The 14373-nt window shown below is 44.0% G+C and overlaps 1 protein-coding gene across 11 annotated transcripts in view; it reads left to right on the forward strand.

The window, feature by feature from the left end:
- Window positions 1–14373, forward strand: part of adgrl2a (adhesion G protein-coupled receptor L2a) — a 982900-nt gene that overhangs the window by 792459 nt on the left and 176068 nt on the right. For all 11 annotated transcript variants that reach the window (XM_063064760.1, XM_063064761.1, XM_063064767.1 and 8 more), the window contains one exon: window positions 12620–12729. In XM_063064760.1, the coding sequence (XP_062920830.1) occupies window positions 12620–12729 (110 nt within the window). The remainder of the gene's footprint in view (window positions 1–12619; window positions 12730–14373) is intronic.

Consider the following 14373-nt stretch of genomic DNA (forward strand, 5'->3'; position numbering starts at 1 on the left):
TGGGAGGAAACAGGAGCACCCAGAGGACACCCACATAGTCATGGGGAAAACATACAAACTCCTTAGATAGAGCAGCGGGAATCGAACCCTGGTCAGGGATTGCTGTAAAGTGACTGCGCTAGCCGCTAGGCTATCATGTCACCCACCTGCACTTTTCTTCTGCTCTCCAGAGAGGCTGTGTTCTGCTGGTAGTTCATTAGGCTCAGAGTTGGAACATAACAGGCCCTTCACTCCATAATATTCTGCCAACCTCTTGATCTTCTAAGATCAATCTAACCCTTCCCGCCCGCAGAGCCCTCCATTTATCTATAATCCATGTGTCTAAGAGTCTCTTTAATATTCATAATTTATCTGCCTCTGCCACCACATCTGGCAGCATCTTTCAAGCATTACCACTCTCAGTGTGGAAAAAAAACTACCTCTGATATCCCCCAACAACAGGAATTCTGCAGGTGCTGGAAATTCAAGCAACACACATCAAAGTTGCTGGTGAACGCAGCAGGCCAGGCAGCATCTCTAGGAAGAGGTACAGTCGACGTTTCAGGCCGAGACCCTTTGTCAGGACTAATCTGATATCCCCCTTATATTTTGCTCCAATCACCTTAAAATTGTGCCCCCTCGTAAACCGTACAGCGCGGTATGGTCCTTCGCTCCACAGTATTGTGCCAACCCTTTTACGTATTCCAAGCTCAATCTAACCTTTTCCTCCTAAGTAGTCCAAAACCCATCATTTTTCTTACATCCGTGTGCCTATATAAGAGTTTTTTAAATGCCCCCAGTGTACCTGCCTCTACTACCACCCCTGGCAGGGCTTTCCACGCACCCACCACTCTCTGTGTAAAAAAACAACTGCTGACATCCCCCTACACTCTCGTCCACTCACTTTAAACAGATGTCCTCTGGTATTCACCATTGTTGTCTGGTGTTCTCCCTATCTCTGCCTCTTATCAGTTTACACCTCCATCAAGTTGCTTCTAATCATTATCATACCTCCCCTTCACAGATGAAAGCTAGTAGATGGTTTTTCTTTACTTATTCAATTAGATCCCCCCTTGATCTTTTAAACTCCAGTGAGTACAGGCCCAGAGTCCTTGCATACTTCTTATTCTGAGGCTGTTCCCTCAGCCAACCACTCAACTTAAACCATTAGAAGAATAAGAATAAGAATATCTTTATTGTCATTGTTGTGGAGCAATGAAACACAGTTTAGCAGCTCAACGTTTTGCAGCACGACAAAGAATATATACATAAAATAAACTCTAAAACATCAGGAGTGCAGTCCAAAATTAATAATATATGGATGGCGGGGTAGGACTATTGCACACCTGCCATTCCTGGAAGTGTGATGCATTTAGCTGCCGCCATCTTAGGAGGGGGGCAGGAAAACAGAAGGGGATGTTATACACTTCACTGCTTGTGGGTAGAAGCTGTTAAGGAGTCTCTTTGGTTTCGTCCTTAATGCTCTGTATCTCTTCCCAGAAGGTAGAGGGGAAAACAGGTGATGTCCAGGATGAGTGGGATCCTTTGAAATACAGGTAGCCTTCTTTTGAAGTCTGCTAGTATAAATGTCTCTGAGGGAGGGTAATGTTGTGCCAGTGACCCGCTCTGCTACCCTCACCACCCGCTGCAAGTCCTTCCTGTTCTGTTCTGTGCAGCTGGCAAACCACACTGCACAGCAATACGTCAGGAGGCTTCCGATAGAAGTTGATCAGCAGGTGATGAGGGAGGAGAGCGTGCTTTAGCTTCCTTAGGAAGTAGAGCCTCTGTTGGGCCTTCCCCACCTGATAAGAGATATGGGCAGTCCAGGTGAGGTCAGCCGAGATGTGGACGCCAAGGAACTTGAAACTCTCTACTCTCTCCACCTCTTTCCCGTATATGTGCAGAGCAGAGTGCTCGACGCGCTTTCATTTCCTGAGATGGAAAACCATAAGACTATAAGTTATAGGACCGGAATTAGCTATTTGGCCCATTAAGTCTGATCCGCCATTTCATCATGACTGATTCACTTCCCTCTCAGCCCAATCTCTTGCCTTCTCCCCGCATTCCTTTAAGCCCTGACCAATCAAGAACCTATCAACCTCAGCTTTAAATATTCCAAATTACTTGGGCTCCACAGCCACCTGTGGTCATGACTTACACAGATTCACCACTCTCTAGATAAAGAAATACCTCCTCATCCTTTCCAAATGGACACCCCTCTATTCTGAGGCTGTGTCCTCTTGTCCTATACCTCCCCCCCTCCCCCCCCCCACCACACCCCACCTTAGGAAACATAGGAGGGTAAGATAGAGAGACGTTTCCACTTTTCAACACTTGACTGTTAGTTTTATTCAGAGGGTAGCAGGTGCTGAATTTCTTCAGTGGATAGTTTTCTCAATGGTTAGGAAAGGAACCGTAGTTTGGCACTCTTGGTTAGGAGTTTGTTGATGCCCAGGATTGGCTCTGGGCCTGTACACGCTGGATTTGAGAAGAATGAGGGGGACCTCATTGAAACATAATGAATATTGAAAGGGCCAGATCAGGAGTTCCCAACCTGGAGTCCACAGACCCTTTGATTAGTGGTAAAGGTCTGCGGCATAAAAAAGGTTGGGAACTTTGGCCTAGGTAGAGTGGATATAGAGAGTATGTTTCCTATAGAGACCAGAGGGCACAGCCTCAGAATACAAGGACGTCCCTTTAAAACAGAAATGAGGAGGAATTTCTTTAGCCAGAGGGTGAGGAATTGGTGAAATTCATTGCCACTGATGGCTGTGGTGATCAAGTCATTGGATACATTTAAAATGGAGGTGATCGGTCCTTGATTAGTAAAATTACAGGGAGAATGGTTTGAGAGGGATAGTAAATCAGCCATGATAGTACGATGGAGCAGACTTGGTGAGCCGAAAGGCCTAATTCTGCTCCTATGTCTATGGTCTTATTAGCCAAGGAATGAGGCTTGTTCTTGTAGAGATCTTATCCCCTTTCTCCATTGATAGCCTGATGAGGAGTGAGACAGGTGGGAAATATAAATAGGCAGGTGTGGTTTAAAAATAGTCTGGCACTATCCGCAAGATGGTCCCAGCTGGTCGAGGAGGAAGGTGACCTTTGCACCAGAGAACTGTAAAAGGTTTGTGATATCCGTGAGCTGCAGATTCCCTGCATGCCGAAGTCCGGGTTTGTGTCGCTGCTGCAGAGATTTGTTGTGCTTTTCTGAATGCTTGTCAGCCCTTCTGGCCCAGTTCATAATTGATGCAAACTATCACTGGGGTCATGCCAGTCACAAACCCAAACTCAATAGAGAAGGAAAATGTGCAAGGCAGACATTTCAAGGGCTCTGAGCTTGAAGGAACATCGTTGCAATTTGCCCTGAAGTCTTCAGAAGGGCATCTGAGTTGCCTCTAAAAAAAAGGCACAACTTTCTGGAAGATATCTTCAACAGACCTTGAGGTTATCAATGTAAAGCTTAATTGGAGGTTGAATTAAGACAAAATGTCTGAAATCTGACCTGCAAAGTGCACATTTGGGTCAATTATTTTGCATTTTGAATCAGTAGCAGTGGAAACTGGTCTTTCAATTGAAATTAATCTGAAAAAAAGTATCAGTTCTAATGCAGCGTCTTAATGTCCCTTCACCACCTTGGCCCTCTGAGTTTCTCCAGTGGTCTGTTTATTGATGGAAAATAATACTCGATTGATGATCATCACTTCCAGGCTAATTGGAACAGGAGTCCTGGTGTTGAGGGAGATGCTGTCACAACCACGGACACGCTGCAGAGTCTGGCTGCCCTTACAGGCGGGCAGCTGAGAGAGTATGCCAATCATGAACATCAGAATGCCCTCATTCCAGCCAATTAGAATTTCTTTCTCACTGTATTTAACCTGCTTCAACACGCACAAAATGCTGGAGGAACTCTGCAGGCCAGGCAGCATCTATGGGAAAGAGCACAGTCGACGTTTCGGGCTGAGACCCTTCAGAATGACAGGCCTGCTCGCTTCATTGTATTTCAATCTTGTCAAACCTTTATTGAAGAACAGCGATGACAATACTCCCTGCTTTCCATAGTCCATGTTCCAGGAAAGAAGAAAAGTGATTGAGATAGACCCTGTTAAAGGAGAGATATTAATGTCTTCTTGGTTACTGCTTTCGCGCTGCAGTGACTTTAGTTAGTTTGAGAGTTTTAATTAGTGGCCCTGTTTGCCTAGAGTTTATGATTTACCTTTTGTTTTGTACAGTTCTTATTAAAACTCACTGAACTGTTCATTCATGTTGCGTCCCTCCCTCTGTGCTTGGGCCATCACTGAACTCCTGTCAGCAGGCCATGTGAGCTGCTGTCGGAAGAAGGGCCTTGTACACGTGTTGTCATGGAACTTGGAGAAGTGACACGGAAGGTTGTACACTGCAACAGTGAGCTGTTGGTCTCCCGCACCCATTTGTTGCACGAGTGACCTCTCTCTCCCTCGCTAGCGAAGGAGAGCCTGTCTCAGATACCAAAGTGTTGGGATGGACTGTAGTTTTTCGATGGGCTCTGTCAAGGTCTCTTTGAGGGCTTTGCTATTGCTTCTGCTGGAGCAAGTGTGGGGAGGGGAAGGGAGATGGTTAATACTCTTGCTACTGCTTGTGCATGGGGGAGGGGAGGGGGCTTTGGGGTTCTGAAATATCTGTCATTCATTCTTTGAGTTTTTTTCTGTTTTGTGGATGTCTGTGAAGAATAAGAACTTCGGGTTGTATACTGTATGCTTTCTTGGATATTAAATTGAACTATTGAAATCGTCATTGGATAAAACACATCACCCAGGAAGACTACAACTAAATTGCTGGGTGCCATCATCAAGAATGAAAGTTGCTCCCTTTGGTTCACAAAGCAAAGGCTTAAAATAAGAAGAGTGCTTGATGTCCCTGGTCCTGTATCTATGGCGTTCAAAAGAATGCGGTGGGATCTCATTGAAACCTACTGCATACTGAAAGATCCAGACAGAGTCGACGTATTGAGGACTTTTCCTAAAGTGGGAGAGTTTAGGACCAGAGGGCATACCTAGAATAAATCAAGGGTTCCCAACCCTTTTTATACCATGGACCAATACCATTAAGCTAGGGGTCTGTGAACCCCATGTTGGGAACCCCTGGAATAGAGGGACGTCCCTTTAGAATGGAGATGAGATGCAATTTTGGGTGGTGAATCTGTGGAATTCATTGCCACAGATGGCAGTAGAAGCCAAGCCATTGGGTGTATTTAAGGCAGAGATTCATAAATTCTGGGGGAGAAGATGGGAGAATGGGATTGAAGAAGAATCAACTATGACTGAATGTTGGAGCAGGCCCAATGGTACTCTACTGTTGTTGGGAATTTGCTTCCGTCCACATTCCAGGCAATGAGCTTCAGATCGTGGCTTCTTCATTTTCCTGATGCTCACTTAATCAACCATCTTAGAGTCCTAGAACAGTACAACAAAGAATCAGGCTCTTTGGCCCATCCAATCCATGCTAGCCACAGTGCCCACCCAGCTAGTTTGCTGCACTATGTATTTTCCCAAATACTTCTTAAATGATACTATTGTACCTGCCTTAATCACTTGCTCTAACAGCTCATTCCATGAAGTCATCGCCCTCTGGGTGAAAGATTTGCCCCTCAGCTCCCTTCTCTTGAACCAACAGGGAATAATTTCACTTGCCCCATCACCGAACGGTTCCTATAACTGATAGACTCAGGTCTGTTCATCTCATGTTCTCAATATGAATTTCTCATCTATTTATTATTATTTTTCTCTTCTTTTGTATTTGCATGATTTGTTGTCTTTTGTACATTGTTTGTTTGTCCATCCTGTGGGTACAACCTTACATTGATTCCTTTGTTTTTCTTGGATTTATAATGAATGCCTGCGAGAATACAAATCTCAGGGTTGTGTATGGTGACATATATGTACATTGATACGACATATATGTACATTGCTTGCTGCTTTGAACTTTGAAGTTTTAAACTTTTAAGTCTTTTTCCTGTCACTGTAACCCTATGCTCCCTAGCTTTAGACTTCCCTGCCCTGGGGAAAGGAGTGTGACTATCCGCGTTATCTATAACTCTCATAATAATTTTCTACAAGGTCTCCCATTATTCTCCTACATTCCAAGACAAAAAGACTTGGTCTGGCCAAGCTCTCCTAAAATCTCAAGCCTTATAGACCTGGAAAAGTTCCCCAAAAATTTTTTTCTGCACTCTTTTCAGTTTAACCTCCTCTTTCCTATGATTGGATGACCAAACCTTACAAGGAAAGGTTGAGCAAGCTGGGGCTTTTCTCTTTCGAGAGAAGGAAGATGAGATGTTTCTCGATAGAGGTTTTCAAGATGATAAGAGGCATATGGACAGCCAGAAATCTTTTCCTGGGCTGGAAATGGCTAATACGAGGAGGCATTATTTTAAGGCATTTAGAGGAATGTATAGGGAGGATGTCAAAGATAGGTTCTTTACAGAGAGTGGTGTCTGTGTGGAATGTCCTGCCAGGGATGATGTTAAATACATTAGTGGCATTTAGGAATCTCTTAGATGGGCACATGGATGAAAGAAAAGTGGAGGGCTGTGTGAGAAGGATAGGTTGATGTTGGAGTCGTTTAAAGGGTCAGCACAACTTTGTGGGCAGAAGGGCCTCAACTGTGCTATACATGTTCTAAAACTATATTCTGTACTTCCCAATGTAGCCTCATGTTCTAAAACTATATTCTGTACTTCCCAATGTAGCCCCATTAACAATTTGTTCAATTACAACATAATTTCCCAACTCCTATACTCAGTGCCCTGACTCATGAAGGTCAGCCTGCTAAATGCCTTTGTCACCAGCATTTCAACCTGTGACACTGTTTTCAATACACAAAGTCCAAAGTTAATGTATTACCAAGCATCATATACTACCTTGGGATTCATTTTCTTGCAGGACTTACAGGAAAAATAAATAAATACAACAATATGCATAAACAATGACTGATAAATAACAAATGTTCAAAAGAAAACAAATCATCCAAATAATTTTTAAAAAAGTAAATATATATTACTGAGTTCTAGTGTCCCTGAAAGTGAATCTATAGATTGTAGGATCAGTTCAGTATTGAGGTGAGTGAAGTTATCCACGCTGGTTCAGGAGCCGGATGATTGTAGGGTTTATACTGTCCCTGAACTCTTCTGTTTCAAGATGAATTTGGATAGGTACGTGGATGGGAGGGATATACTTCGGGTGCAGGTCAATAGGACCAGGAAGAATAATAGCTTGGCACACACTAGATGGGCCAAAGGGCCTTTTCTGTGCTGTAGTATTTTATGACTCTCTGATTATCTGCCTCCTCTGGTTCCTGACTTCCTGCCTGAGAAACACACTGTTTCCATAATGATTCCATTAAAACCTCTCAGAATGTTGCAGGCCCCTGCTAAATCCCCTCTTGACATTCTCAGAACACAGCCAGCCACCAGAAAATATAACTGGCCCAAGGTGCTGTAAATGTGTCACAGCGGTAAGTCCTGGCAATGCAATGAGGTTGTTGAATTGCTGTATTTTTTATTACTGACTGCTTCTGAAGGTCTTTGCACGATCTGCAGTTCCTTCAGCTGCCCCCCCCCATTCAATGTTTATCTTTGTTTAGCATTGTGTTTGAAAAAGAACTATAACTTCACTCTGCAATTATCATGTAGCAACACGTACAAAACGTTGGAGGAACAGAGTAGGTCAGGCAGCATCTACAGAGAGAGAGAGATGAACAGTTGAGACCTTACGTAGACTCTTCATCAGGACTGGAAAGGGAAAGGAAGGGGGCAGAAGTCAGAATGAAATGTTGGAGAAGGGGAAGGAGTATGAGCTGGAGGTGATGGGTGAGTCCAGGTGAGGAGGAAGGTGGGTGGGATGAAGTAAGAAGTTGGGAAGGGATAGGTGAAAGAGGTAAAGGGCTGAAGAAAAGGATTGGATAGGAGAGGGCAGTGGTAGGAGATGGGGAATCGAGGGAGATGATGGGCAGGTCATGAGCAATGTTCCCTCTAATTTTTAGAGGTCAGTGTGCGCAAAAATCTTATGTTGTGCAAATTTTCTTCCTGTGACAAAAGTATGTGCTCACTGAATGCACACATGGCACAGTTTATGTAGGTTTACAAAATATTTGACATAAAACTGCACAGAGTAACAACAAAACAACTATTTAAGTCAGTTATTTTTTTCTCTTTCCTGTCTTTGGCATTTACCCATTCTTTGTAAACTTTATCTAGACTAATAGAACTTCCATCCAATTGATATGGTCTTACTCTCAAAAGGTATTTCACATTTAAAGATGTCTTGTAGGCCATTATGTATCCCATTCCAATAGTCTTTGATAACAGGACATTCCCAGAAAATATGATAATAGTTTGCAGTTTGATTTCCACTATTTCTCCAGCAAACAGGGGGGCTATATATTTTGGGTATATACCTCAAGAATGGTTGAAAAGAGATAAATATTTAATGAATGTACTGCTGGTGGCTGGTAAAAAGACCCTTACCAGGAAATGGTTATCACAGGAAAGCCCAACTCTAAATGTATGGATTGAAATTACAATGGATATTTACAAAATGAAGATAACAGCATCTGTTAATCATAAGTTGGAACAATTTTATTCATACTGGAAAAAATGGTTTAACTACATAACACCTCATAGGCCTGATTTTATTCTCACAAGTCAATGAATATGTTGTAAAAAAAAAAGATCACTCCCTATTTTGTACATAGTTTCCTTCTTTCGATTGTTCTTTCTTTCCTCTCCTTTCTATCAGAAAAAATATTATGTGGAGATTTGTGACAAATATGATTATATAATATGTATGTACAGTATCTGAAATACATCTTATGGAAATGTTTGATAATGAAATTCAATAAAAAATAAATAACAAAAAAAAAGATAAAGTAAAACTTGGACAGATATATGGATGAGAGGTGTATGGGGGGATATGGTCCAGGTGCTGGTCAGTGGGACTAGGCAGAAAAATGGGTCAACACAGCCAAGAAGGGCCAAAGGCCTGTTTCTGTGCTGTGATGTTCTATGGTTCTATGATAGCTTTTGATTCCTCCATTTCTGCCGCATCTGCTCCGAGGATGAGGTTTTCCGTTCCAATGAAATGAGGACATCTCAAATGTCCTCTTTCTTTGAGGATCGTGGTTTCCCTTCTGCTGTCATTAATGATGCCCTTACCCACATCGCCTCCATTTCCCGCACTTCGGCTCTCACCCCATCCTCCCGCCACCACAACAGGGACAGAGTTCCCCTTGTCCTCACCTACCACCCCACTAGCCTCCGGATCCAACACATTATCCTCTGCAACTTCCGCCACCTTCAACAGGACCCCACCACTAAGCACATCTTTCCCTCTCCACCCCTCTCTGCTTTCTGCAGGGATCGGTCCCCCTGCGACTCCCTGATCCACAAGTCCATCCCCATGGATCTCCCACCTGGCACTTATCCCTGTAAGTGTAAGTGCTACACCTGTCCCTACACTTCCTCTCTTGCCACCATTCAGGGCCCCAAACAGTCCTTCCAAGTGAGGCAACACTTCACTTGTGAGTCTGTTGGGGTCATCTATTGCATCCGGTGCTCCCGGTGCGGCCTCCTCTACATCGGTGAAACCCGACGCAGATTGGGGGACCGCTTCGTTGAGCACCTCCGCTCCGTCCACCTGAACAGACAGGATCTCCCGGTAGCCACCCACTTCAACTCTGCTTCCCACTCCCATTCAGATATGTCCATACATGACCTCCTCTACTGCCATGATGAGGGTCAACTCAGGTTGGAGGAGCAACACCTTGTATACCATCTAGGTAGTCTCCAGCCCCTTGGTATGAACATAGAATTCCCCAACTTCCGGTAATTCCCTCCCCCTCCCTTCCCCTATCCCTATGTCACTCTGCCCCCTCCCCCAGCTGCCTACCTCCTCCCTCATGGTTCCACCTCCTTCTTCTACTACCCATTATGTTTTCCCCTATTCTTTCTTCACCTTTCCTGCCTATCACCTCCCTGCCTCCCTTCCCCCACCCCTTTATCTCTCCCCTTACTGGTTTTTCACCTGGAACCTACCAGCCTTCTCCTTCCCACCCTCCCCCCACCTTCTTTACAGGGCCTCTGCCCCTTCCCTCTACAGTCCTGACGAAGGGTTCCGGCCCGAAACGTCGACCGATCTTTTCCACTGATGCTGCCCGACCTGCTGAAAACTTTAACTTTGTCACTCCACGAAACATTGTCTCCCAGATCCCGGAACAGGATAGGTGAGGTGACGTAAATTAGTGACGTGCATTGTGGTATTTGAAAACCGACTAACTAGTTAACAGATTCATTTAGCTGAAAGATTATTTTCAATATGTATAATTATCAATTACTACATTATGTTAGGTAACTAACCTCTTGTGCGTACATTAATTTCTCTGGTTGAAAAAATGTGTGTTGGTTGAAAAAATGTGTGTGCGCGCGTGCACACGCTCACAGCTTAGAGGGAACATAGGTCATGAGGTCAGGGGAGAGGAAGAGAAGGGGTGAGAAAGCTACCAGAATGTGGGAAAACAGGGAGTGGGGGGAACAGAGGGGAATGGTTAGAAAAATCAATGTTCATGCCAACACATTGAAGACTACCCCGGCAAAATATGAAATATTACTCTTTTATTCCCCTCTATTGATGCCTCCCAACCTGCTGAGTTCCTCAGGCATTTAATGTGTGCTGCTCTGGAAAACAAAATATTATGTGCAAAAAAAAAATCCCATAATCAGAAACAAGTCCATGGTAGTGCAGGAAGTGGACCTGACTGCACGGACTTCCGATCCCAGACCTTACCGACTTAGGGGCCTCACTGACCTAGAGGGTCACCAGCTCTCATCCACACGGCCTGCTGACCTCAGTCATTGACTACGGGGTTCACTGATCCTTGACTACTGCGCCTACTGACCTGACATCCATTCATGGGGTTTGCTGGCCTTCGATGCTGCCTGACCTGCTGAGTTCCTCGAACATTGTGTACGTGCGTGCCGCTCGAGATTTTCAGCATCTGCAGAATCTTTTGTGTCTCTAATTTATAACGGAGCACTCTGGAAGACTGCAGATGTGGCCTCATACTGTGCGGTTCCTATGACTTGAAACGTCCTTGTGACCACTTTCTATTGTGCTCAGTCGCTTCTAGTAACCAGCCCTGATAACTCCATGGGCTCCCTCTGCTTACGGATCCACTGTGACTGTGTATGTGCTTGCAATGCACGGAGGAGAGTTATTTCACCAGAGCGAGCAAATTGCAGGCCAAGTGTTATCAGCTTTTTTTTCACAAAGACACTCACGGGGAAATTGAAGTTTGATTGAGTCTGTGTGGTGGGAGTTCTGACAAGGGTGACACTTCCCTGTTGATCGTAATCACAGCTCGGTTGGTGTTAGTGCATCAACACTCGTCTTCGCAGTTTCTCCCCTCAGTAAATTACAGCCTGATTTCAGTACATAATGTCCTGGCAAGAACAGCATAATATGTTAGTGATCCCGACAAGTCAATAAACGTGAAGCATTTTTGTTCAATTAATGGATTTTTGTCCCAGCAAAAGCAAATGCCAAACAGATTGCAGCATTAAGATACACTAAGTGGCCACTTTATTGGGTACACTCTGCTCATTAAAGCAAATATCTAAACAGCCAATCATGGCAGCAACTCAATGCAGAAAAGCATGCAGACATGGTCAAGAGGTTCAGTTGTTGTACTGATGAAATATCAGAATGGTGAAGTAGTGTGATCAATATGTATTGCTTTATTTGCTGGTAATGACAAATTAATTACACACAGTGGCCACTTTTACCTCCTGTACCTAATAAAGTGGCAAATGAGTGTATCTTTGCATTCTGCTGCTGCTGTAGCCCATCCACTTCGAGGTTCAATGTGTTGTGCGTTCAAAGATGCTCTTCTGCATATCACTGTTGTAACGTTTTGATATTTGAGTTACTATCACCTTCCTGTCAGATTGAACCAGTCTGGCTATTCTCTTCTGACCTCTCTCAGCAACAAGGTATTTTCACCCACAGAACTGCCACCCACTGGTTTTTTTTTTGTTTCTAACACCATTTTCTGTAAGTTCTAGAGACTGTTGTGTGTGGAAAATCCCAGCAGTTTCTGAGATACTCAAACCACCCTGTCTGGCAATCAGCAATCATTTCACGGTCAAACTCACTTAGATCACATTTCTTTCCCCATTCTGATGTTTGGTCTGAACAACAGCTGAAGCTTTTGGCCGTGTCTACATGCTTTTATTCATTGAGTTGCTGCCACATGATTGACTGATCAGAGATTTGCATTCAGGAGTAGGTGTACAGGTGTACCTAATAAAGTAGCCACTGAGTGTATATAATTTGCTTTTTGAATTGTTTGCTGAGTATTCCTAGCAGTTGTTTCAGTTCATTGGGATTCTACCCGATCATTGAGGCATGACTGTCTGTTCTCCAAGAGTCTTTTCTTCTTGTCTGTATTGCTTTATTTGCTCATACTGACTAATGTAATATTAATTAAGTATTTTGAGCTATTGATCGGGCTATCTTGTAGTGTAGCAAAGCCTGCTGTCTCTTCACTGTAATTTCTGGATTTGGACTTCAGGAAGTAAATGAATAATTTCATGTGCCCTCTGTTACAGGTGCAACAACCGAACACAGTGCATTGTGATCACAGGATCTGATGTGTTTCCGGACCCTTGCCCTGGAACGTACAAGTACCTTGAGGTTCAATATGAATGTGTACCCTACAGTAAGTATTCACCCTTCAGACTCGTCCACACTCCCTATACCTGCAGTGGGCTTGCAAGGACATGCGTCCTTAATTAGACACATAAGAAATAGAAGGTGGCAGGGTACCAGAGCGGTTAGCGCAATGTTTTAATCACCAGCGAGCACCAATCGGGGTTCAATTCCCGCCGCTGTCCGTAAGAAGTTTGCACGTTCTCCCTGTGACGACATTCCTACGGGTGCTCCAGTTTCCTTCCACGTTCCAAGGACCTACCAGTTAGGGTTAGAGAGTTGTGGGCATGTTATTTTGGCGTCAGTTGAAGCATTTACCAGCGCATCCTGGATCGTGTTGGTTGTTGACACAAACAGTACTTGTTTCTCAGTGCTCTCTCAAAGCTTGTTTTGGTGTTTCAGTGTACATGTGGCAAATAAAGCTTTAATCTTGTGGTCATGCTATGTTGGCACAGGAAGCACGGTGATAATTGCTGGCTTCAGCCATCACATCTCGGACTGTGTTGGTTATTGATGCAAATGACAAATTTCACTCTGTGTTTTGGTGTAGATGTGAAACGGGAGTGAACCTTTGGAATTCTCTACCCTCGGGTGGTGGAGGCCAGATCATTGGGTATATTGGAGGTGGAGATAGATACATACAGTGACATGCAAAAGTTTGAGCACCCCGATCAAAATTTCCGTTACTGTGAATAGCTAAGCGATTACTTTTTTATTTCCATCTTTTACAGTTTCAAAATAACAAAAAAGGAAAAGGGCCTGAAGCGAAAGTTTGGGCACCCTGCATGGCCAGTACTTAGTAATAACCCCTTTGGCAAGCTTGTAAGTGCTTTCCGTAGCCAGCTAGGAGTCTTTCAATTCCTGTTTGGGGGATTTTCGCCCATTCTTCCTTGCAGAAGGGTTCTAGTTCTGTGAGATTCTTGGGCTGTCTTGCATGCACTGCTCTTTTGAGGTCTATCCACAGATTCTTGATGATGTTTAGGTCAGGAGACCGTGAGGGCCATGGCAAAACCTTCAGCTTGCACCTCTTGAGGTAGTCCATTGTGGATTTTGAGGTGTGTTTAGGATCATTATCCTGTTGGAGAAGCCATCCTCTTTTCATCGTCAGCTTTTTTTACAGACGATGTGATGTTTGCTTCCAGAATTTGCTGGTATTTAATTGAATTCATTCTCCCCTCTACCAGTGAAATGTTCCCCATGCCACTGGCCAAAGCATGATCGATCCACCCCCGTGCTTAACAGTTGGAGAGGTGTTCTTTTAATGAAATTCTGCACCCTTTTTTCTCCAAACATACCTTTGCTCATTGTGGCCAAAAAGTTCTATTTTAACTTCAGTCCACAGGACTTGTTTCCAAAATGCATCAGGCTTGTTTAGATGTTCCTTTGCAGACTTCTGACACTGAATTTTGTGGTGAGGATGCGGAAAAGGTTTTCTTCTGATGACTCTTCCATGAAGGTCATATTTGTGCAGGTGTCGCTGCACAGTAGAACAGTGCAACACCACTCCAGAGTCTGCTAAATCTTCCTGAAGGTCTTTTTGCAGTCAAACGGGGGTTTTGATTTGCCTTTCTAGCAATCCTACAAGCAGTTCTCTCGGAAAGTTTTCTTGGTCTTCCAGACCTCAACTTGACCTCCACTGTTCCTGTTAACTGCC

The sequence above is a fragment of the Mobula hypostoma genome, chromosome 12 (genome assembly GCF_963921235.1).
Source record: "Mobula hypostoma chromosome 12, sMobHyp1.1, whole genome shotgun sequence".
Lineage (NCBI taxonomy): Eukaryota > Metazoa > Chordata > Chondrichthyes > Myliobatiformes > Myliobatidae > Mobula > Mobula hypostoma.